The sequence below is a fragment of the Haliotis rubra genome, unplaced genomic scaffold, assembly GCF_003918875.1.
Source record: "Haliotis rubra isolate DU_JTF1 unplaced genomic scaffold, ASM391887v1 Scf162, whole genome shotgun sequence".
Taxonomy (NCBI): Eukaryota; Metazoa; Mollusca; class Gastropoda; order Lepetellida; family Haliotidae; genus Haliotis; species Haliotis rubra.
The window spans coordinates 563,053-589,367 of record NW_025765581.1 but is presented as its reverse complement, the minus strand read 5'-3'; the positions used below and the strand labels follow the sequence as shown (position 1 = coordinate 589,367).

General features: G+C 39.6%; 1 protein-coding gene across 9 annotated transcripts; it reads right to left on the bottom strand.

The window, feature by feature from the left end:
• Positions 1 to 143: 143 nt before the first annotated feature.
• Positions 144 to 21,583, bottom strand: LOC124271656 (myb-like protein F). Of its 9 annotated transcripts, none has more exons than XM_046706808.1 (16): positions 21,432 to 21,583; positions 18,075 to 18,310; positions 17,464 to 17,553; positions 15,397 to 15,555; positions 14,912 to 14,976; positions 13,157 to 13,286; positions 11,207 to 11,279; positions 9,158 to 9,200; positions 7,475 to 7,525; positions 6,064 to 6,141; positions 4,706 to 4,759; positions 3,040 to 3,317; positions 1,149 to 2,021; positions 901 to 978; positions 550 to 598; positions 144 to 426 (listed from the first exon to the last, which is right to left on the bottom strand). In XM_046706808.1, exons 1-13 carry the CDS (start codon positions 21,580 to 21,582, stop codon positions 1,732 to 1,734), a joined length of 1,698 nt encoding a protein of 565 aa, XP_046562764.1. In that variant the 5' UTR covers position 21,583; the 3' UTR covers positions 144 to 426; positions 550 to 598; positions 901 to 978; positions 1,149 to 1,731. The 9 variants fall into 9 exon arrangements, with proteins under 9 accessions (XP_046562764.1, XP_046562772.1, XP_046562765.1 ...); XM_046706816.1 differs by having other exon boundaries at positions 144 to 478; positions 3,040 to 3,314; XM_046706812.1 differs by lacking the exon at positions 144 to 426 and having other exon boundaries at positions 1,149 to 1,278; positions 1,383 to 2,021.
• Between the last annotated feature and the right edge of the window lie 4,732 nt (positions 21,584 to 26,315).

The window sequence follows — 26,315 nt, the reverse complement described above, 5'->3', positions numbered from 1 at the left end:
ACTGCGAGAACAGGGTCCTCTGAATAGTATTCCAGTATTCCTGGTACACATGATGAGAGGATGTGGAGGAAAGCCTGAAGAGATGCAGGTCTTAGTTGTTTAACTCTCTTGCGACACCCTCACACAGGGGTATGGAGCTGACAAACCCAGTAACATCATCAGGGAGACCGGGCATTTCGATTAACTGTCAGGGTTTCCCCTGAGACTCAGAAACACTTAATCTGTCCACAAATTGTGGCACCTCAAGCGTACAGCACATTGTGGTGCCTTCTCTGTACAGCCAATTGTGGTGCCTTCTCTGTACAGCCAATTGTGGCACCTGCTCTGTACAGCCAATTGTGGTGCCTTCTCTGTACAGCCAATTGTGGCACCTGCTCTGTACAGCCAATTGTGGCACCTGCTCTGTACAGCCAATTGTGGCACCTGCTCTGTACAGCCAATTGTGGTGCCTTCTCTGTACAGCCAATTGTGGCGCCTTCTCTGTACAGCCAATTGCACAATTGTGGCACCTGCTCTGTACAGCCAATTGTGCACAGCCAATTGTGGCACCTCTGTACAGCCAATTGTGGTGCCTTCTCTGTACAGCCAATTGTGGCACCTGCTCTGTACAGCCAATTGTGGTGCCTTCTCTGTACAGCCAATTGTGCCTTCTCTGTACAGCCAATTGTGGCACCTGCTCTGTACAGCCAATTGTGGCACCTGCTCTGTACAGCCATTGTGGCACCTGCTCTGTACAGCCAATTGTGGCACCTGCTCTGGCACCTGCTCTGTACAATTGTGGCACCTGCTCTGTACAGCCAATTGTGGCACCTGCTCTGTACAGCCAACAGCCTTCTCTGTACAGCCAATTGTGGCACCTGCTCTGCACCTGCTCAGTACAGTGTACACCAATTGTGGCACCTGCTCTGTACAGCCAATTGTGGCACCTGCTCTGTACAGCCAATTGTGGCACCTGCTCTGTACAGCCAATTGTGGCACCTGCCTGTGTGGCACCTTGTACAGACAATTGTGGCACCTGCTCTGTACAGCCAATTGTGGTGCCTGCTCTGTACATTGTGGCACCTGCTCTGTACAGCCAATTGTGGTGCCTTCTCTGTACAGCACATTGTGGCACCGCCTGTGCAGCTCTGTACAGCCAGTTGTGGCACCTCCAGCGTACAGCACATTGTGGCACCTGCTCTGTACAGCCAATTGTGGCACCTGCTCTGTACAGACAATTGTGGCACCTGCTCTGTACAGACAATTGTGGTGCCTTCTCTGTACAGCCAATTGTGGCACCTGCTCTGTACAGCCAGTTGTGGCACCTCCAGCGTACAGCACATTGTGGCACCTGCTCTGTACAGCCAATTGTGGCACCTGCTCTGTACAGCCAATTGTGGCACCTGCTCCGTACAGCAAATTGTGGCACCTCATAATTCAAACCAGTTTTATCGAGAATCTCTAAGACTGACCGGGGGACTTGGACACATTCCAAAACAAGCTCTATAAATGCAGCTGACATCAATCCATGTTAAACAAACTCATGGCATATACAATAAAAAGTTACAACTGTTACGGTCAGTTACAAATGTTGTTCAGCTAGGAACTGTATCCTTAGACTGCCCCGGAGTCTCACACTGTAAACAATACCTGGAGCAGACAGACGCGCAAAGTTTAGTCAAGTTGACACGAGTTGCTCTTGTATCCAAACACTTTTGCAGATTTTCTCTCCTTATCTGCTTCAAAATATTCTCACACAACTTTTCCAAATTTCTTTGACAAAGTTTTCATTTTACCACATCGTTCCAAATTCCGCCATTTATCTTTCAGATCTACTGATGACCTGAATGTCTGTAGGTAGGTCTTCACATTTGTCCAGTTCCCCACACCGAACTCCTGGACTGCATTGTAGAATTCCTCCTCTTCCTTGGGAGTCCAGAACTTCCTGGAGCCACCCTTGCGCTTCACCCTGCGCGACTTAGGCTGCAAGCTCCGCCACACTTTCGGTTGCCCTTCCAGACGAATTTGTTTTCGGGATGACACTATGAAATATATGAAAAACATTTTCTTTAATTAACTTTCTCTATTTTTTTCTTTGTTAGTGAACACTGCACTCAGTGATTTTCCAGTTATATGTCCGTAAATAGTCCGATCTGGCCATGGCAATCCAGTTATATGTCTGTAAATAGTCCGATCTGGCCATGGCAATCCAGTTCCTGACATGTAAATCAATCTACACAATTGGGATGTAATAACATGCATCAATCAAGTCAACGAGCCTGACCACTTGATCATAATGAACGAAGGATGTTTCATAATAACCTTATAAATGACCTTGACCTTTGTAAAACATGGCCCAACGCTTCATGTTGAAATATTTGTAAATCAAGTTATATCAGGCTCCTATCCCAGACAGTACCATGTTTAATGAGAAATGAATCAATGCCTCTTGAGAAAATGTAAACAGACATATTTTTCTTTCTTGTGAATACGAAATTTGACCTTGACTTTTTCACAGCGCTAAAAGAATTTCCCAGGGACATTTGGGAAATAAGTTTTCAATGTCTAAATGCAAACATATTTCTCTACCTTATGAACAAATATGAAATTTGACCTTTGACATTTTCATGTCACATGCATTAACGGAGAAAAATCTTCAATGTCACAGCATCAGTGGCAGTCATGTTTCAACACAATCTCCAAGCATTCTCATTTCTTCCAATGATTATTGGGGCGGTGGGGTAGCCTAATGGTTAAAGCATTGGCTCGTCACGCCGAAGACATGGGTTCGAATCCCCACATTGGCACAATGTGTGAAGCCCATTTCTGGTGTCCCCCGCCGTGATGTTGCTGGAATATTGCTAAAAGCGGCGTAAAACCAAACTCAGTCAGTCAGTCAGTCCAATGATTATTTGTTGAAAGAAGTCAATCTCGGTTTTAGCCATCCCCACAGATAAGACCAGGGATAGACACATCCACAGATCTGCAAGTCTCCGCTTAGTGAAAATCTTGAATGATGTAGCTATCATATTAGGATAACTAAACACAGCAAGGTCCTACCTTCATCATCAGAATATTCCTCGTCCGTCAGATCCACACTCTCCATATCATCTGAGCTGGGCATGTCATAGACATGGCGGTCCTTTCTGTTAACATTCTTCCTGTACCGGAACTTCTGAAGGTTGTTAGATGGACTTGTGTGTGGAGACCGTGAAGATCCATCTCGCGACCTGTTGCTAATGTCACGATCTCGGGACTGGTCTCTGTATCGTGAGCGTGGTGTTTCTTCTCCAGAACGTCCTGAATCTGAGGATTTCACACTCCCCTTCCTCTTACTGCTGACAGAATTGTTGGTCTGTGTTAGTGATACACATATTCAATACCTAAACCTATCAATTTAACAGATAGAACAGTCCCACCTCGACATCCCTCGTGTAGTAAACAGCTCAAACTCTGAACAAAGAGAGTCACTTAACAGAGGCTGCTGTCAGCACTGATATTAAAACATTCTGCACACTGATAGTCAAACATCTTGCACCACACTGATCATCAAACATATTGCACACTGTTCATCAAACATCTTGCACACTCATAACAAAAAAATTTGCACACTGATCATCAAACATCTTGCACACTGATCATCAAACATCTTGCACATGGGTAATCAACATCTTGCACACTGATTATCAAACATCCTGCACATTGATCATCAAACATCTTGCACACTGATCATATCTTGCACACTGATCATCAAACATCTTGCACACTGATCATCCAACATCTTGCACACTGATCATCCAACATCTTGCACACTGATCATCCAACATCTTGCACACTGATCATATCTTGCACACTGATCACCAAACATCTTGCAGTCACCATCAAACATCTTGCACACAACACTGATCATCAAACATCTTGCACACTGATCATCCAACATCTTGCACACTGATCATCCAGCATCTTGCACACTGATCATCAAACATCTTGCACACTGATCATATCTTGCACACTGATCATCAAACATCTTGCAGTCACCATCAAACATCTTGCACACAACACTGATCATCAAACATCTTGCACACTGATCATCCAACATCTTTCACACTGATCATCCAACATCTTGCACACTGATCATCCAACATCTTACACACTCATCATCCAACATCTTGCACACTCATCAGTAATCGTCTCACACATTGATCATCAAACATCTTGCACACTGATCATCAAACATCTTGCACACTGATCATCAAACATCTTGCAGATGGGTAATCAAACATCTTACACACTCATCATCCAACATCTTGCACACTCATCATTAATCGTCTCACACATTGATCATCAAACATCTTGCACACTGATTATCAAACATCTTGCACATGGGTAATCAAACACCTTGCATATTGATAATCAAACATCTTGCATACTGATAATCAAACATCTTACATTTTTGATGATGCGTTCTGAGGGCAGATTGCGCTTGTATATACTTATTTACATATCTGGCTTCCTGTACATCAATATATATATACTGTATTGTTCACTATGATCATTATCCACCTGACGAAGGGGCAAGAACTAGCCCAGAAACGTTGTGTAAAATAAATCAAGAAGTTGTTATCCATAAGAGCTGTCTTGTATTTAAACATGATACGAAAATCTTAAATTCTAATCATTTAATGAAACTGAAAACTAGTTTGTTGTCTTCATTTGTTTTCCTTACCTGTTGTTTGATTGTGGGGATGATGACACTGCTTGCACACCGTGAACAGTCTTCCTGTAAAACAATCGTAGCATCAACACACCAAATTAATATCTTGCACAAATTCTGTTAACATATACTGCAGGCTCTAAATCTTGGATTACACCAACCATGCATACCATCACATCAGAGACACATAAGATTAGGATATTAGGCAAACATGATATTTTAATCATCATCATCACCATAATCATCACCATAATCATCATCATCACCATAACCATAATCATCATAATCACCATAATCATCATCACCATAATCATCATCTCCATCATCATCACCATAATCACTATCATCATCATCATCATCATCATAATCATAATCACTATCACCATCATCATCACCATAATCATCATCATCACCATAATCATCATCACCATAATCATCATCATCACCATAATCACTATCATCACCATAATCATCACCACCATAATCATCATCATCACCATAATCATCATCACCATAATCACTATCATCACCATAATCATCATCACCATAATCATCATCACCATAATCATCATCACCATAATCACTATCATCATTATCACCATAATCATCATCATAATCACGATCATCATAATCATCATCACCATAATCATCATCACCATCACCATAATCACTATCATCATCATAATCATCATCACCATAATCACTATCATCATAATCATCATCACCATAATCACTATCATCACCATAATCACTATCATCACCATAATCATCATCACCATAATCATCATCATCATCATAATCACTATCACCATCATCATCACCATAATCATCATCATCACCATAATCATCATCACCATAATCATCATCATCACCATAATCACTATCATCACCATAATCATCATCACCACAATAATCATCATCATCACCATAATCATCATCATCACCATAATCATCATCACCATAATCATCATCACCATAATCATCATCACCATAATCACTATCATCATTATCACCATAATCATCATCATAATCACGATCATCATAATCATCATCACCATAATCATCATCACCATCACCATAATCACTATCATCATCATAATCATCATCACCATAATCATCATCACCATAATCACTATCATCATAATCATCATCACCATAATCACTATCATCACCATAATCACTATCATCACCATAATCATCATCACCATAATCATCATCATAATCACTATCACCATCATCACCATAATCATCATCACCATAATCATCATCACCATAATCACTATCATCACCATAATCATCATCATCACCATAATCATCATCATCACCATAATCATCATCACTATCATCATCATCATCATCATCAAACTGACCTTAGGGCCTCTGTTGTCTTTGCAAGTCGTTTTCTCGTTTTTTGTGTTGAAAGTAACAGTTTTCTTCTTTCTGAAGGGCTGAAGAGAAGCGAAATCAATAAGGCTTTGACACATGTTCTGTCTTCACGAAAAAAACTGTAAAACAACAGAATATCTTGTGACCAGGTGACTGACATCATGTATAGTGAGTGAGTGAGTTCAGTTTTACGCCGCTTTTAGCAATATTCCAGCAATATCACGGCGGGGGACACCAGAAATGGGCTTCACACCTTGTACCCATGTGGGGAATAAAACCCGGGTCTTTGGCGTGACAAGCGAACACTTTAACCACTAGGCTACCCCACCGGCCCTGACATCATGTATAAACATCCCACATCATTACAGAACAAAGCGACAGAATCAACCACATTGTGACGTCTGATGGTGGTGGAATTGGGTTTAATGTCGGGCTGGAGAATATTTCGCTCATATGACGACGTGCATGCGTGTGTATGTGTATGTGAGGCTGCTTGTACTAGCCCAGACTTCAGCTGGTTTTATAGTGCTAGCCCACTGAGATACCATGCCGCAGTGAAGCATGAATACCCCACTCAGACACATTATACTGTCTCCGAGCCGACCAGTCCTTGTTGTACCCATTAATGCCGAGCACCAGGCAGGGACCAACAAGTACCATATTTTAACGTCTTTTGGTATGACGCGGTCGGGGATTGAACCCACGACCTTCCGCACTCCAGGCGGACGCTCTAACCACTACACCACGGAGGCGGTCCTTGTGACGTCTGACCACATTATCCATTTAGAAAGATTAATTTGTTGCAATTCCATACTTTTGTTAATGACCATTAGAACTGGTCTTCAGTAACCCATGATTGTCGTAAGAGGCGACTAGCAAGATCATATCACATTTGCGTAGTTCGATGCTCATGCTGTTGATCACTAGATTGTAGGGCTGGGACGATTCACCGATGCACCGATACATCGCTATACATTTAAGCTGATACAGCTATCGTATCGTCGACTGGTGTATTGATACAAAACGATACACAACTTATTTCGAAACAGTTTTATCTTAAACATGTTAAAGTACTGACTTACTTATTTAGAGAAAAATACGCAAGTATGATACAGTTTCTTGCTTATCATCGGTTGGTCAAGCTCGATGACTTGGTTGACACGTCATCTTAACCTAATTGGGCAGGTCGATGCTCATATTCTTGATCACTGGATTGTCTGGTCCAGACTCGATTATTTACACTACAGACAGCCAAAATATAGCCTGAGTGCAGCATTTGACAAAAAAACAAACAATAGGTTTGTTGATATGCAACTGGGATGAACAAAGATAGGACAAACCTGATCATCTTATGAATCTGCTGGATAAGAGTCCACTGAATTCAGTAATTCTCACCTTTTACTCTTGTGTTTACTGTAATGATCTCTTCCTGGGCTTCTAGAGTCGCTGAAAATGGAATCTGAAGATGAGCGGATGACTGATTGATTCATCCTGACTGAGTGGTAATGTAACATACGTTATATTTGGGTTTACACTTTCTCAGTAAAGTACAGATTCTGGGATTCGACCCCACACCCTCAGAGTCAGGCACCTAATCGCCAGCACACAAAGTCAGACGCCTAACACGCTCAGCGTGAAAGCTGCTATGGCTGAGAGGGTTAGATGGCTGAGTGGGTTAGATGGCTGAGAGGGTTAGATGGCTGAGAGGGTTAGATGGCTGAGAGGGTTAGATGGCTGAGTGGGTTAGATGGCTGACTGGGTTAGATGGCTGAGAGGGTTAGATGGCTGAGAGGGTTAGATGGCTGAGTGGGTTAGATGGCTGAGTGGGTTAGATGGCTGAGAGGGTTAGATGGCTGAGTGGGTTAGATGGCTGAGTGGGTTAGATGGCTGAGAGGGTTAGATGGCTGAGAGGGTTAGATGGCTGAGTGGGTTAGATGGCTGAGTGGGTTAGATGGCTGAGTGGGTTAGATGGCTGAGAGGGTTAGATGGCTGAGTGGGTTAGATGGCTGAGTGGGTTAGATGGCTGAGAGGGTTAGATGGCTGAGTGGGTAAGATGGCTGAGTGGGTTAGATGGCTGAGTGGGTTAGATGGCTGAGTGGGTAAGATGGCTGAGTGGGTTAGATGGCTGAGTGGGTTAGATGGCTGACTTTGTGTACTGGCGATTAGGTGCCTGACTGTGAGAGTGTGGGTTTGAATCCCAGATGAGACACAACCTTTCTCTGTGAGAAAGTGTATTCCCAAATATATGTTCACTTTGACCTCTTTCTAAATGGCACTGTGTATTTATGAGTGGGAATGAGTCTGTGGGTGTGAGTGATAGAGAGAGCCTGATTGAGCGAGCATACGAGAGTAACTGAGCACAAGTGATAGAGAATGAGGGATCCAGATCGAGTGAGTGAAAGACTAAGTGATCATGAATGAGTCCATTTCTATCACTTTCTCAAGGCAATGACATGTTTCAATGACAAAATACCCAAAGGTACATGGAAAGTGATTTTTAAAGGACAACATAACTCTTATTCTAGTTTTGCTATAATGATTCAAAATTAGTTATGTGAAATAGGCACAAATTGTTAAATACATGACATCAGCATGTAAAAAGAAACAAAATTTAATATACCTATCCAACAACAGACTTTCCCGCTGGTGTTAAGTAAGACTGCCAAAACAAAGCTTTAATGTCAAACGTAAATTCATACTGACATACCTTGAATGTCAAACATAAATTCATACTGACATACCTTGAATGTCAAACGTAATTCATACTGACATACCTTGAATGTCAAACATAAATTCATACGGACATACCTTGAATGTCAAACATAAATTCATACTGACATACCTTGAATGTCAAACGTAATTCATACTGACATACCTTGAATGTCAAACGTAATTCATACTGACATACCTTGAATGTCAAACATAAATTCATACGGACATACCTTGAATGTCAAACGTAAATTCATACTAACATACCTTGAATGTCAAACGTAAATTCATACGGACATACCTTGAATGTCAAACATAAATTCATACTGACATACCTTGAATGTCAAACATAAATTCATACTGACATACCTTGAATGGCTGCCTCTGTCTGTGTCTGGTGAGTCATCATCATCTGCAACAGTTGGGAGACTATAGACGCTAGTGGGGAGCTTGGTGTAGCAACATTTTCTTCAGACATCAAGTAATTTGGGGTGAAATGGTATAGCGCAGTATTAGTAGAACGGCAGTATTTTCTCTTTGGTTCGGTATACTGTAATGCAATCCAAATATTTGGTATTTTCGGTTTTTGTACCGTCATTTCTATCTAGTCATGAAATGAGTTTTTTGTTCATTCAAAATGACAAAGATTATGGTTATTTATTCCCGTGTTATAATGTAAGGTTTGGCTCTTGTTGTAAATTTATGCGAAATAATCATATCTCATATATCGAACCGAAACGGACCGAACCGAAACAGACCGAACCGAAGGCCTTGTACAGCAATATGTACCATACCGTGGTAAGAGCGTACCGTTTCACCCCTACAAGTAATATCTAAATAGTTAATGTTCCTACTAGAGCTGGTTATCGTTACATTTTGTCAGACCGATAATCGCTAGTGTCGGATCAATAATCGGTCAACTATAATCGTTTGGACAGTCATTTCAAAGTCAAATACCTACGTTAGCGAACTAACTTCCCGGGTTGTTGTCAGCACCTGTCAATTGTTACCGCTAGCAAGTTACTTACATTTGCAGCGTCTTTGGATCATCAAGTAAAACAATAAACGTTTTATAAAAACTTTTTTCTGTCTTGTGTTGATGTTGAAGGGTGAACAAAGACGTTTAAATAATGGTGAAATAGAAAATTTATTCTGTGAAGTATTATATTTAATACTTCTTGCACACTGTGCATGTTGATATTTTGCTGTTAAAAAAAAACAGACTTCATCTGGGAAACAGACTGATGACCCAAACTGGTTTGGAGCAATGATTACACTGACAGCGATTGAAAGAATGACCCTTTTTTTCATGTCATGAAATTTTATGAAGTAATATAAAATTATCATACCAGACCCAGAATAATTTGTTGTAATGATGCTGTGAATCAGCAATATCAAAACCTCAAGAAATAGATAATTATGTATTGAGCAGGAGGTGCAACCTGTTTTTGTCTGAGGCATCAAGGTAATCATGTAAGGTGGTATCAGGGACATATAGGTTTCCTTTCCCAAAATCGAGCCCTGCAATAAATGATTTTTGTCATCCAGTTTGCAGCTAATTCATTGAGATTTCAATTTGGATTTCTTATTGCCATATATATGTGGCAACGACAATACCACATACATACAGACATTAAATGAAAGAGTGCTCAGGTTTTGGCACTATTTTAAATCAAAGAAGACTGTTCTTGACATTTTTTGGTTTTGATGGCAGAGACAATTTTACATACTGTAGTAATTGGAGCATATCACAATCAGACACTTCAGCACACAGCAACAATCCTTGAAAGTTCAGTAGAATAATTTCATATCATGTCATTGCTCCAAAACCCAGTAAAAGATACTAAGGTAAGATAATTTCTATTTACTTGAATTTTAACAGAATATGAGGCCTGTGGACTTTCATCAGAGGCCATATAATTTATTACATGTATATGGTCTGTTTTCATCAAATGATACACAAGCAATGATGACCAACCAGACTGTTCAGTAAAAGAAAACGCAATAAGGTAGAATAAAACGCTAGAATGCATGTGCATCTAGATAATGATTATTTCCGATTATCCATCTGCAGGTTATTTGTAATTGACAATAGTTTATTTTTGTCTTAGATCGAGCCACGATTATTCGTTCCAGCACTAGTTCCAACAACTAAAAAACGGAGGTGGCACTGGGCTTATTGTCATCAATACTTCACAGGTTTGAAAACATACATCTGGTCTTGATTTAACGAACTTGACAAAACTTGCACCAAGGTCAAGTTGACATGAAAACCAAGTTGCATCAGACAAAACCAGGTTGCACTCTACGATACTGCAATGCAGACGTATTTATTCACAGGTGATAAAGGAGTACAGTCAATTTGGCTTGTGATGACACATTTGTGCAAGAGTAGAATGAAGCCTATCTATGAGTTACCTCCCCCTGACTCGTCGTCCATGTTGGAGTTGTTTCTGTCCTGCAGCGCTGCCGTAACGATGCCGTTGACCGTCTGAAACCAATCAGAGCATGTTCCATCATGTCCTGTCTGTGATACTGTCTACACAACACGACTGTGATACTGTCTACACAACACGACTGTGATACTGTCTACACAACACGACTGTGATACTGTCTACACAACACGACTGTGATACTGTCAACACAACACGACTGTGATACTGTCTACACAACACGACTGTGATACTGTCTACACAACACGACTGTGATACTGTCTACACAACACGACTGTGATACTGTCTACACAACACGACTGCAGGGATCAATTTAAGAGATGTTAGCCTACTTGAACCAGGTGCAACCTAAGATAAAAACCTAGTTGCACAAGCCAAATTCCAGTTGCAATGTAGTGCGTTAACGTCAGTGGTTTCGGTGCACATAAACATATTTCCGTGATGTAGTACCCATGAAACCATAGCAACACGGAGACACAGTTGATCCCTGTGTACAAGTGCTATCATAGCCGAGACGTGTCTATAAATAGCAATGTTTTGGTGCCATAGCCATTTAAAGTTTAGAAGAAAAATGAGCTGATATGCTTAGAATGTTAAATTTATTGTTGATTTATTCCTCAAAAATTGACTTGTACCTGGTGCAAGTTTGACTAAAACTAGGTTGCACTTTGTAATATTGGGTAGCACTGGTGCAAGTAACAAAGCACTAAATCGAGCCCTTTGACTACCATTCTTTATGATGGAATGACTGCTATTGCAAAGCAAATATAATAAAATGAAACTGGAAAATCTCAACAGCCTCAAACAAACTATTTTTCCTCAAATTACCAGAGGCCCAGATAAGCTGCGTATCTGGGTAAAATACGCATAGAAAATGTCCAATTACGCATTGAAAAATAATTGTTGCGTACCAATTACGTAAAATACGCATAGAAAATGTCCAATTACGCATTGAAAAATAATTGTTGCGTACCAATTACGCATTTAAAATGTCAGATACGCAAAATGTTTAAAACAAATGCGTACGGAATATATTTATAAAAAATCGCTTGCGTAATGAAAAAGACATGGATTGCTATCAAGTTGTACTGTTGGTATAGGACTAGTGTTGTACTGTCAGTATAGGATGAGGAATTTTTTATGAAATCATTTCCATTATATTTAGGTTGGTTTTGATTAGGTATGACATAAGGCAGAACATACCTGCTTAGTAAACTTACTCAATGACATAATACTTAGGTGAGTAAAATGACTGAAATACGCACATATTTGAAAGCGGTGGGTAACGGAAAATGAAATACCCACTCAACATTCATAATACCCACTCCAAAAAAATACAGTTGGTACGGTACCCACATGAGCTAAATCTTATCTGGAGCTCTGAATTACAACAAAGAAAAGCGTGGGGTACTAAGGTCATGTTCAAACTTTGGTTGTTTTTTTCACTCTGTGATGCCACACTCAACAATATTCCAGCTAAATGGCGGAGATCTGTAAACAATCAAGTCTGGACCAGACAGTCCAGTGACCAACAGCATGAACATTGCTCTATGCAATTGGGATGCAATAACATGTGTCAACCAAGTCAACGAGCCTGACCACCGGATCACTTTAGTCGCATCTTATGACAAACTTGGGCTGCTGAAGACCAACTCTAATCCCGATCTTCACGGGTCTCAGACTACCACAAGAGACTAGCAAAGACTACTATGGACCACTACTGCCTAAATCTCTAACAACAAGCCATGTACGCTGTACTGGGAATCAGTACAACCCAAGTAACATTCAAGCAGATAACTATGGGTTTGGGGGACTGACACGATCCATACTGTCGACCCCGTTGGTAGACAATTTGCCTATGCAGTCCCCAGGGGGATGAGAATCAATTAAAGGTTTCTCCTAGTAACCAGCAAACCTTGTTCCTATATCTGTCCAGCTTCTTGTTGAACTCATCTCCATTGTTGGATGGGAGAGTGATGTTTTCATTGTCGACAAGAATTCCTTCATGAGCCGATATTGTCTTGATGTCTTGCAGGTTCAGTTTCCTGTGAACGAATCAAAGCATGTAGATTGGCCGTTTCAAATTACAGTCCGTTTGGCTTAAAAACGGACCGATGAATTGCAATCTAACTCGAAAAATAATAAACATATAATACTTAATGAAACGCTGATCATAATCAATACATCAGACCAACTCTGTGATTTATTTGCAGAATTTATGTCCTAAAAATTAAAAAGTTGTTTAACAAACTATCATTAAAATTTTGACACAGTTCACTATTTGTTACGAGGGAGGAGTGCAAAGAAAGGGACAGCCAGGTGTGCGAAAAAGGATGGAGACGGCACAGCACAGGTTAATGAATCAATAACCTTGTCGGCACTTGTGCACCTGCTTCTCGAACACCTGGCTGTCCCTTTCTCTGCACTCCTCCCTCGTAACACATAGTGAACTGTGTCAAAATTTTAATGACAGTTTGTTAAACAACTTTTTTGGTGGAGTCCGGAAAATTTTCACATATAAGAAAGAAGTTGGGTATTAGTAAATGATAAACATGTGTACTATTTATATTTCTGTGGCAATTTTGTACAATGATCAAATTTGCAATTCATCGGTCCGTTTCTGACTCAAACGGACTGTACATATGGATGGTTAGTTGAATACGTAGCTTTTACTCGTAATGTTTTGAAAATTGACTTTCTAAGACATCAAAAGAAGTCACATTATGCCACCATTTGGACAAATGCAGGGATTTACCTTGACTCCTGTTTTTGAGGGTCCTTGGGACTCATTCTCTTAATTATTAGGGGTCCTGGGCAACAAAATGGGGGTCCAGACACTTAAATATTATTATTAATAGTGTTATTGTCTTGTGTATCATGATCGTCAATTGAATTGCAAATGATACCATAACCCAGCTAGTAGCAAACTCTTTGATAACTTACTGTTACTTGATTGGAATTTTTACAAAAAGTATTTTGACTTTTTCTGCATCCCTGTGGATGTGCTAATAAATTTTGTTGCGTCCATTGTCAATTTTTATGATTATTGGACGCAGGAATTCGCTTCCTGTGAATCCCTGCAGATGACAGGCCAAAAGCCACAAAAGACTTTCTACTAAACTACCAAAGTTTCTTCCAAACAAGTGAATGTAAACCCAAATCTAAAACTGAAAATAAATCCTGTTAGCAGTGTTCACGAATGGTCTTTAAAAGTAACAGCACATTGGGTCCTGTAAGTCTCAGATCTCTGTCTGACCCATTGAAACTTCACAAGACCCATAGAATAAAATTAAACACAAATTTCAGATTTAACATTTCTTATAATTGGCATTGAAATTATTAACAAACATAAGATTTCTAAACAGCAAACAAGTGTCACATGTCACATATAACAACTTCAGTCAGAGTCATTGTGAACTATACAGTCAGACACTGGGGCCTTCCGGTTGTAGACTTACATCAGACCGTTGGTGAATCTGCCGGATTTGTCAGAGGTTCAGACACTATTCATGAACACTGGTTAGTAATTTGATGACAAGAAGAGCTCTTTTCAAAAACTGACAACAGATATGGGTTTCTGTATGTAAATGCTATTAGGCACAAATTGAATTCTTTTGAAGCTATTTTGGTAACTTTCAAGGCCCTTTCAAGTCTTTGTGACCCTAATTACCTTCTCTTCCTGGGCGTCTGATTCATGTTTTCCCTCCGTTCTGTTTCCGCATATGCCCTGGCAAGCTGTGAGATAGAACAAAATGTCACATTTTTTCTGGACAAGAGACTAAGTGAAGAAGTCTAATATAAACGTCTAATATACACGTCTAATATAACGTAAAGCTGCTTGTCAGCAGTAACAAAATGGAAATTAATTTCAAAACTTGTTCCAAATATATCAAGGATTTCATACATGGAAACGACTAACTGATTATAGGGTTGAAGAGATGATAAATTATTGTGATTATGATGAGAGATATCTGTAACCATGGTAACTGATAATACCATTTGTTTGTTTTTTAATACCACACTCAGCAATATTCCAGCTATATGGCAGCCAACTGTAAATAATCGAGCCTGGACCAGACTGAGACAATCCAGTGATCAACAGCATGAGCATCGATCTATGCACTGATAATACCTATCCTTATGGTCATACAGTACCTTCAACAAAAACGGTTCTTCGATGTACTCATGAGTATCAATGATTAGATGTAGAAAGTTTTGCATGATGTCAAGGAAGGACCTATATGTCTCCTTCATAACATCTTTATGTTTGGAGTTCTTGGACTTTAGTACCGCTTGTATGACTGATTTCTTGGCCTGGAATGAAATACAATGTAAAGCATGTAGAATATAGGATATTCAGAAAAAGATATTATGTGTGGCATGAACAACTAAAAGTTCATGGTTACCCTACTTGTCTCAAATTCAACAGGACTTTCAACTTAGAGAGTGTCGCCATATTTGATTTTCAGATTGCAAACAAATCAACCCTATATTTCTAAAATAACACCAGGAGTGCAAATTATTGTGTTCCACACACATGTAAATTGTGAAGGAAGCAGATAATGTCTTGCGCAAGTCCTGTTGGACACAGGAAAGTATGACTGTTTGAATCATTCATCTTAGAATCATTATCGATGACTGGCATGCGGTTTCTGACCATGTGCAACCATAAGAAATCCACATGCGGATTCTGACCATGTGCAACCACAAGAAATCTACACACGGTGTCTGACCACGTGCAACCATAAGAAATCTACACACGGTGTCTGACCATGTGCAACCATAAGAAATCTACACGCGTGTTCTGACCATGTGCAACCATAAGAAATCTACACACGGTGTCTGACCATGTGCAACCATAAGAAATCTACATAAGAAACCTGCAACCATAAGAAATCCACGGTGTCTGACCATGTGCAACCATAAGAACGGTGTCTGATCTACCATAAGAAATCTACACGGTGTCTGACCATGTGCAACCATAAGAAATCTACACACGGTGTCTGACCATGTGCAACCATAAGAAATCTACACACGGTGTCTGACCATGTGCAACCATAAGAAATCTACACACGGTGTCTGACCATGTGCAACCATAAGAAATCCACATGCGGTTTCTGACCATGTGCAACCATAAGAAATTCTACACACGGTGTCTGACCATGTGCAACCATAAGAAATCTACACGTTTTCTGACCATGTGCAACCATAAGAAATCCACACGCTGTTTTTGACCATGTGCAACCATAAGAAATGTCCATAGGGTTTCTGACCATGTGCAACCATAAGAAATGTCCATGCGTTTTCTGACCATGTGCAACCATAAGAAATCGACACAATTGTAAAAATGAGTAAAGCCTTTTAGTTTGCCCATCAAGGACAGCATTAATCATGCCTTGAACCTCAAAAATAGAAAGTCCTTCAAAAATTGCTTGAATAATCCTTCTTGTCATGGGAGCAAGTGTCAATGAGGTCTCCTGCTCAGTGATTAATCTAGCATTCCAAATACAGTGCCCTTGACACAACATAATTTTGTTCCAGAATTTGAAGTTTTCAATACATTGAGGACTCATATATAAGCCATCTATGCAAAAGCCATAGCTAAAGTTCATACTATAATAACATAACTTGGTGATTTTCATTATTCCAACCTCAGATATTTTCTACAGACAACTGCTTCAGAGCTGGGCCAAACATTACATTACCACTGGGCAGGTCTTGACAAATCCCTGTTCAGGCCAGACCAATTTTATTTCTTGTTTTATGAATCCACTGGTCATATTTTTTCAAGAATAAGAAAAATAAAATTAATTTTCCCCACTCAAAAAATAAAATGCTATAGTTAATGTGATAGGCTATGATATAAGTGAAATAATACTCTTGAAATGATAGTGAAATGTAAAGTCACTCAAGTTATTTTTAGTTCATATAACCAAACCAAAAGAGTTAACATGTCAACTGGTGTGGATTTAATTGTAATTTGTTTCGGGACACAGACAGACAGACAGACAGACACACACACACACACACTAGTTTTTCTGAGGACAAAAATCCGTAAAACAAGAAATAAAATTGTTTGGGCCTCACACAGTATTTTAACATAGGGATCCCATGGAGAATTTCTATATTTCAGACATTGGTCATAAAATGTAGGGGATAACAATTCAGTCTGAAGTTCTCCAGATTTTCAAGACATTTCCTCCAGAATAAACATGCAATTACCTTTTCAGTCTCTTCTGGATCTGACCACTGTCTGTCAAACACTTCCTTGGCCAGATCGAAATCTCCAGCACGACAGCAAACATAGACAGCCTACAACATGAAGAGTGAGTGAGTGAGTGAGTGAGTGAGTGAGTGAGTGAGTGAGTGAGTGAGTGAGTGAGTGAGTGAGTGAGAGTGAGTGAGTGAGTGAGTGAGTGAGTGAGTGAGTGAGTGATCTGTAATCGTCGCTCAGTAATGAATTAACAATCGACTGTAATCGTAAACCCCACGACAAAACTCTTGTGGGGAATAACAGGACACAATCACAACTGTGTGCAAACAAAACAGGCGCCAATTCATACTACGATGAAGACAATTGAGGATACATCCTGTTGAGACATGGACGTGAGTATGTTGTTTACATTGCTGGAAATGTCAGGAATGTGCATTAGTTGCTTATGTCTTGATCTAACAAACATAACAATAACATACTTTTTAAAGTTTAAGTTGATGTTTCATTTTTTATGAATATCGATTAGACTCCCGAGCTCACTGATAATTGCTGACACAAGTGAGATTTACAGATTATTCAGTCGCTCCAGCGCTAGTCCAGGTGAGCTAAATGTCTTTACCTGCGTCATGATGGCAACTCTGTGTTTGGCAGACTGCATCCTGACGTTAGAGGACGTGTCGTAGCCCTTGATGATGGAGTCAAACGATGCCAGCACCTCCTCCAAGACGGTGAGATTGGAGGTGCTGGTGTACCGGGCATCGTAGTCCTCGCCATCGGACAACTTGCACAGAATCAGCAGCAGCTGGACTCTGCTCTTCTTCACGGAGGAGTTCTTGAGTGGACGACACAGTACTCCTGGCGATGGAAACGGGTTAGACAGGGTATAGTCTGTCACATGCAACTTTAGCAGCTGGTATGAATCCAGGGACAACTAAAGACTTTGGTGTTAAAGTCAGTTAATCATTGTCCACAAAAAGCACTGAAATCTGAAAATGATGCATTGAGCAGAAATTTAGGCACTTTTGAGCACAGGATCTGATACTAATAATAATCAACATCATTATGGGACTAGTAGTTGCTCGTCTGGTCATCTTGTTATGTTGCCGATTATCACTAGCACAAGGTTTTACCTTGTTTTAAGTTTGTTGTTTAACTCAATTTTCCAGTGATATGGAGGCAGTCTGTAAATAATGAAGTCTGGAGCAGACAAACTATAGTCTGTTTGCAGTGAAAACGTACGATGAATGTCACTTTAAACTACATAGTAAAACAAATAAGGTGAAATTAAGACTGCGAATCCTCATGATTTTACCTTGCCAATTGGACCACCTCCGCGTCATACCAAAAGACGTTAAAATATGGTACTTGTTGGTCCCTGCCTGGAGCTCGGCATTAATGGGTACAACAAGGACTGTTCGGCTCGGAGTCAGTATAATGTGTCTGAGTGGGGTATTCATGCTTCACTGCGGTATGGTATCTCAGTGGGCTAGCACTATAAAACCAGCTTCAGCCTGGGCTAGTACAAGCTGCCGCACATACACAAACACACGCATGCACGTCGTCATATGAGCGAAATATTCTCAAGCACGATGTTAAACCCAATTCCACCACCACCACCACCTTGCCAATTTAAATCTCAGAATTTCATTCGACTTAGGATAAAAGTTGTTTAACAAACGATCATAGTTTCACACGGCTATTATTGGTTTGTATTACAAGGTGGTATGCACATCAATTGAAACACCGAAAATGACAAGGGCTGTTATAAGTTAACGCTCTTCACGTACCGCACATGCATTTGTTTCACTGTTCCTACTGCTGCGCTTACCCCCTTGTAATACAAACCAATAAAAACGATTTGAATCTATGATCATTGTTAAACAACTTTTATCCTAATTTGACTAAAATTTTGAGATTTAAATGTTCAATTGGCAAGGTAAAATCATGAGGATTCGCAATCTAAATTTCACTTTATTTGATTTACTTTTTTGTTTAAAGTGAAATTCATCGGTACGTTTTCACTGCAAACAGACTATAGTGATGAGCATGAGCACGAACTACACAACTGTGATATGCTGGACAACTCTTACAACAAGCATGGGTTGGTGAGGACCAGTTCTAACCCGGATCTTCACAGCTTTCTAATTTTAAGTCCTCTTGATTGTTAAGTTCCCTTGATGGGCAAATTGGAAAAAAAATGTTGTCTTTAAATATATTTTTTTAAGTACTTATTTAAAAGGGACAGTACTTGACTGGTCTTGGTAATTTTTAATTATTCATGAAACTAATTATAAAGTATGTTGTTCCACCTTAATTCATAAATGAATCAATACTCTTACCAAAGCAAGAGAGCTCCGCACAGTAAAAACTAATCACAGGGCAAAATAACTCGCCCTAGTCATGTCTTTATATTGAAACACAGGTAAATTGAAGAGAAAGTCTGTGCATTTACTGAAAGATGAGTTACAAAAGACGTATTGTATTCAACTGTACTTGATTATTTATCGAGGGGCTGACAAATCTGAGATTACAATATAAATGCCTTAGATGTTAGTAGTCAATCATATTGTCGAACACTCTCCTCCTAATTAGAGACAGATCCTGCAGATATCCACCAAACTCATGGAATATACCAGTGTATGAAATAAGGCCCATCCAACCGCCCGAGACGGGCTAGATTTTTGCTGGACGGTCTAATTTTACAACTAGCCAGCCCGATGAACGGGTGAAAAAACATATTCCGATAACAAGCCCACTGGCACTGACTGGTTAAATCTCTTCTGGGCTGGTAAGTTTTTGAAGTTACCAGCCCAGATGTCTGGCTGGGTTTTTGGCTTATTTCATACACTGAATATACACACTTTAAACAGAAATAGCTATACAAATTACATAAAAACCAAACCACAATAAAAATATTAAAAGAGCACATCGTAATGATTAATATTGATTAAATAATATTAATTCATACAAGAAAAAATATACTTAAACCGGGCACTAAGATTCTCGAAATATATAAACTCAGACTGATCTGGAATTTGACAGCCTAACCATGCTAACTTTGGCCAGTTTGGTGGAAGCTGATGTGGACGTGTATTATTCGTCAAATCATCAGCTCTCTTCTTTCACTTTTACACCTGTCAGTCTGCTTTTGTCACAAGCCATCTTCACCCTAACCAAAAATTATATCAAGGCACTTATTGCTGCCATATTGGTGTAAATCTGGGGTAAGACTTCCGTCCGTATTCCCCCCTCCTCCCCTTAATTTTAACGATGAGGAAAACTTTCTTTGAGTGACATTTTTAGAAGTAGAATGTGTCTTTCAGTATGTTCAGATGCAATAAACAAAACACGTTCAAACTCATCCTTATCAGATGAGGAATATATATTCAGGTGATATGATTTGACTAGAATAAAATTTAAGGGGGGATACAGGCGGAAGACTTTCCAAATCTGGTAGACGTAGGGAAAAGTAATTTTCAAAATCAGTGTAAATAAAACAAGGCAAAAAGTCTTTCAGTCTGACACCTGAATCTACAAAAGAAATAAAGGGAGTACTGCACTTTACCGGGCGCACTTTTTCAGATTAATTAGCGCTGCTGGGGTTCCCTAACCCTAACCCTAAGGATCGTAAAGGGTACCTAACCCTAAGGATCGTAAAGGGTGCCTAACCCCAAGGATAGTAAAGGGTGCCTAACCCTAAACCCTAACCCTAAGGATCGTAAAGGGTGCCTAACCCTAAACCCTAACCCTAACCCTAAGGATCGTAAAGGAAGCAGCGAGGGCTGCGCCCGGTAAAGTGCATTCTAGCCGAAATAAAATCATACCGAAACATTATTGTCAGAGTGAAATATCAATAACCTACCTATGCACACACTTAAAATATTTAGAGAGCACAGACAACAAGGAAGTAGAGCCTCGACTACCGAAAACTGGACAACCACACACATATTGGGGAATAATTCATTAACTAAGTTACCTTGAATTAAATCTCGAGTAGCAAATGCATCCACGGCTCCCTTTTCCCTAAATTCTTTCCATGCCGTGTAACAAGCGAAATCTAGCAGCCATTCGTTTACCGTTGATTCGATAGACTCTTCGTCTTCCCGCGAGTTCAGGGAAGCCGCCATATTTTCGACGGTATTAACTGACAGAGGAATGTGAGATAGGCCTCAAACGAATAGGAATGTATTTGCGCCTTTTTATTTCACCTTTACCATGCTGCATTTCACGTTTTTAACACAAAATAAGGAGAGGTCAGGAAAAGATGTTGAAAATTATGGTAGCCTTTAATAATTAATAGCTATAATTTTTAATCATTCATATTTTACATATAGTTATAGATAGCGTTCATGCTTGTATGGTTTCATAAACAAGTTTTCACTATTTGCAACCTACCTCGTCATTACGTATATAGTATATGTGTGAGGACTTATGCCGGTTTTATAGTGCCAGCCCAGATACACCACTCTCAGCGTTCATATGGATACTCCTCTCGTATTATCCCCTTATGGTAAGAGGCGACTAACCGGATCGGGTGGTCAGGCTCGCTGACTTGGTTGACACATGTCACCGTATCCCAGTGTGCGTAGATTTACTCATGCTGTTGATCACTTGATGGTCTGGTTCAGACTCGATTGTTTACAGACCGCCGCCTTAAAGCTGGAATATTGCTGAGTGCGGCGTAAAACAACAAACCAAATCCTTCATGCACAAGATGAAACCAAGACAAGGTAAGAACAAGTACCGTAGTTTCACGTTTTTCAGGTTGACGCGGCCAAGGATCGAACCGCCGAACTTCAGTAACTTTGTTGACGTCCAAACCTCGAAATGGTTCAACTGTGCGCACATTTGGAAATGAGCGGAAGCACAAATGTTTTGATGTTCAGTATAACATCATTGTGTCAATCTGAAGTCGGTAGCAGAAAGAATGGCATCACCATGGGCCGACAACGTTCTGAACGTCCAATTGTAACGCCATGTTCTCCAGCTAATCACTACCCATGAAGATCCTGCCTGGTTAAAACCGGTCTTCAGTAAGCCATACTTTAAAATTAATCGTAGAGGCGGAGTTAGTGAGTGGGTTTAGTTTTACGCGGCAATATTCCAGCTATATGGCGGCGGTCTGTAAATAATCGAGTCTGGACCAGACAATCCACTGATCAACAACATGAGCATCGATCTGACATCATTCGTAACCACTCGCCCTTTTCCGTAACCTCCAAGAAGAATCGTCCCCCTGTCGATGGTCATTAATGAGCGAATGTATGACACACAATGATGATATAACACGAGTCGAAGTCTGTCATGCACTATTTCCTTTTCAAAACTGATAAATCAATGCTAATCTGGCAGCCATTGAAATCTGCGATAATAATGATAATTACTCAGCGAGTCCATGCTGAGCGTTTCTTTGTCCGTTTTGACTTCCATACTTACTACCATTTTGTCATGTGGCTAAGCTGGGTAGTGCAGAGGCCTCATGAATATTCATATCTGTACCAAAACGAGGCTAAATTGGGCAAGGACACAATCGCATAATGGCGACCAATCTCAATGTTTACTTCCTGGTTTCAAATTTCCCTTGAACGGTACATTACGAAACTGTCATGTAGTTCAGGGAAATCGCAGAGAAATGGGAAAGGGCTACACAAATGTTTCTGTAGCATATTCACGGATTGAAGGGTGAATAATTACTGTACTTCACGACACATCACGATAAGTCATATATGACCTAGATATCTAGGTTACGTTTACCATGTTGCGCAGCATTTATGAAGGGAAGCTACTCTAAAGTCACAATAGTGGAAATATTACCAAGGGAAGTCAATCACGTTTACTTTATCAACATATGAACAAAGCAAAAGACTAAACGTATTTCCTGACCTGGATTCAAATCATCCGCTTCCACATGGGAGTAGTGTTGTTAATTCTTGAGCTGGATAATCGAGATTATAAGTAATATGTAGATCAAGATAGCTCTCCTCGAGTGGATCTGGACCAAACAAAATTGTATTATTCATGTGATGAAATTATTTGTTTGGTATTTTTTCTGTTGAAATGTTTTGTCCTATCGACTCTGTTTTATAGATATAGGGTATCTATTCACGCATTTATTTTCAGTTGTACAGGACTACTGGTGATGGCGATGTGCGCGTAGCTGCATGTTACAATCGCAGAGGAAAAACGAATCGCCACATCATCATGTAGAAACTATTTCATTCAATCAGCATGAGTGGGACACAATGTGCAAGACAAAACTGGATGATTTTTTTTTCTTTCGTGACTGATTTGGAGGTATTTTACCTAAATGGACTTATGGTACCTGCATGGGGAATATTTGAAACACTTTTCAATACTGTGTTACTATACCATAACATTGATTTATTGTAGACCTTGTGCATTTATTCTGTACCACTGTAACTGAAGACCTTTTTTAAGGAGAACATATTATCAGGTTAGCATAACAGGATTCACACTACAGCAAACAATTAACCTAAATAAATAACGAACACCTGGAGTGCAGTTAATAAAATTTTATTTTGAAATGGTGTCTTAAAAGTCCAATAACAATAGACACATTCACAATAGCTTCCAACTGTAACACTGATGAATAACAATAAAATTTTCAGAGGATGCAAATTGAAAATATATTGGGTGCAATATTTATGTTGATAGAAATATCTTTTTAGATTAGTCTGACATGAATGGCAACAATTACAGCTGGATCAATTCATAATTTATCATAGTTTTCTCCCCTTACACATTATCATAATCTCTTACCTGGTTTTTCTGGTTCCCAACTAACTAACTTTTCAAACAGGATGAAATACATTCTTTTTCATCAATTATTAATTAAACAGCAGCAAATGAGTTACATCTACAACTATGCCATTATGAAATACCTTTCTATTATTCAGTTAAATCCATCAATGTGTATGTATTACAGCTGTCTCTTTTTTCATCCATCATTTACACAACACAAAAGCATGAAACAATTTCATTTACATTCATGTCTGTCAATTCTTGTGCTGTTTGGGCAAGGTACTTCACAAAACCTGGGAAGATATTCAACAAATGAAAAAGTTCCAGCTAATCAGTGCCAATGTTTGAAATGATGGAATACTGTAAATTGTTCAATCATTTTTTATCATCATACATGAATTTACAAAGTCCAAACTTTTCAAGTTCAAGTTTTCTGTTCAATGTTTCTATTTTGTCAACCTTTTCCTTGAGTTGCCTCTCCTGTTCATGTAATTTTTGATGGAGTTGTTCTATGTAGGACTGGGGTCAGTGGCTGCTGTATCACTCTCTGCTTCACTGTAATATAAGCATTGTAAAGCATCACTATTATCTCTTCGATCACACACACAAACAATAAATATATCTCTGGAATTACAAATATACATCAAGGAGTAGAGGCTAACATCATTTCATATTTTAGACAGTATGGGCAATCAATATTTTTATATGTAAATAACATAGCATCTCTGAAATTACAAATATACATCAAGGAGTAGAGGCTAACATCATTTCATATTTTAGACAGTATGGGCAATCAATATTTTTATATGTAAATAACATAGCATAATAAAGTTCAGTTGTATTAAATTCTTTAAAACCATGTCAGTTGGCAAAATTAACTTAATACGATCTGACATTCTTACTGTATCTGAGATGGTGACTGTGGTAGATTGCTTATGGGAGGTTCCTGAGCTGGTGACATGCTCTCTGACTCTTAATTAGCAGCATCTGAAATGGATATTTAAACACTAAATATGTGTCAGTTGTTGTAATTAGATTGTCCAGTAATATGTCCTGTATCCCTGAAGTACTGGTCAGCATGCAGTAATTTTGAAAGTACATATTTAAGATTTTTTTTAACAGCATGTGTGTGTCCTGCATATACATGTACTTGAAATGTTACTTTGATTTGCAGCCAATCAAATTTCACTGATACAGAATATTTGCAAATAAAATTCCCTTGCCATCATGACAAGAGTGTCTCCATATGTCCATATGCTTTAAAACAAATAATATAATGGACCGTTCATAATTTATGACTAGGGGTGTGATGATGATTTTAGGTGCGGTGTTTGTGGGGGTTGGGGTGTCTCCCAGTTTGTTTTGGGAGGCAGGGGGGGGTCAATTGTGTACATATGAACTAGGGGGGTGGTCACTGATTTTGAACATGACAATGTGTGTGTGTGTGTGTGTGTGTGGGGGGGGTTTGAATGTGTCTGTGTGTGTGACATTCACATTGTACATGTGTCCTAAATATTAAAACCTTGCATAGTGAAGAGTTTGTACATTTCACGGCGGCATCTAGACTATGCCATGTGCCGTAATTATTTTGTACTTACTATGAATCATTTTCCAGGATCTCTCCGTATTTTCGTCAACCACTGCCTTCTTATGATCTTATTCTTGGGAATATGGTGAAAAGATACTGTAAAATCCTTACGGGCATCACTCCAACGCAAAGGCACACAGCAGTAATCTTTCCTTTTCGAGGTCGCCATTTTCAAGGTTGGGTCAACCTATTTAAGCCTCGCTTTCGATTTGACCTCGAGGTCATGCATATTGGCTAAGAATGGTCTATGTGTGTGTGCGGCTGCTTGTACTAGCCCAGACGTAAGCTGGTTTTATAGTGCTAGCCCACTGAGATACCATGCCGCAGTGAAGCATGAATACCCCACTCAGACACATTATACTGACTCCGAGCCGACCAGTCCTTGTTGTACCCATTAATGCCGAGCGCCTGGCAGGGACCAACAAGTACCATATTTTAACGTCTTTTGGTATGACGCGGTCAGGGATCGAACCCGCGACCTTCCGCTCTGCGAGCGGACGCTCTAACCAC

Bases quoted from the DNA above. Each gene is read 5' to 3' on its own strand.
- LOC124271656 (XM_046706808.1), bottom strand. From the start codon at position 21,582: ATGGCGGCTTCCCTGAACTCGCGGGAAGACGAAGAGTCTATCGAATCA. The intron at 15,556-17,463 runs GTAATTGCATGT...ATTTCATTCCAG, and splicing joins ATCCAGAAGAGACTGAAAAG to GCCAAGAAATCAGTCATACA. The intron at 4,760-6,063 runs GTCAGTTTGATG...ATTGTTTTACAG, and splicing joins AAGACAACAGAGGCCCTAAG to GAAGACTGTTCACGGTGTGC.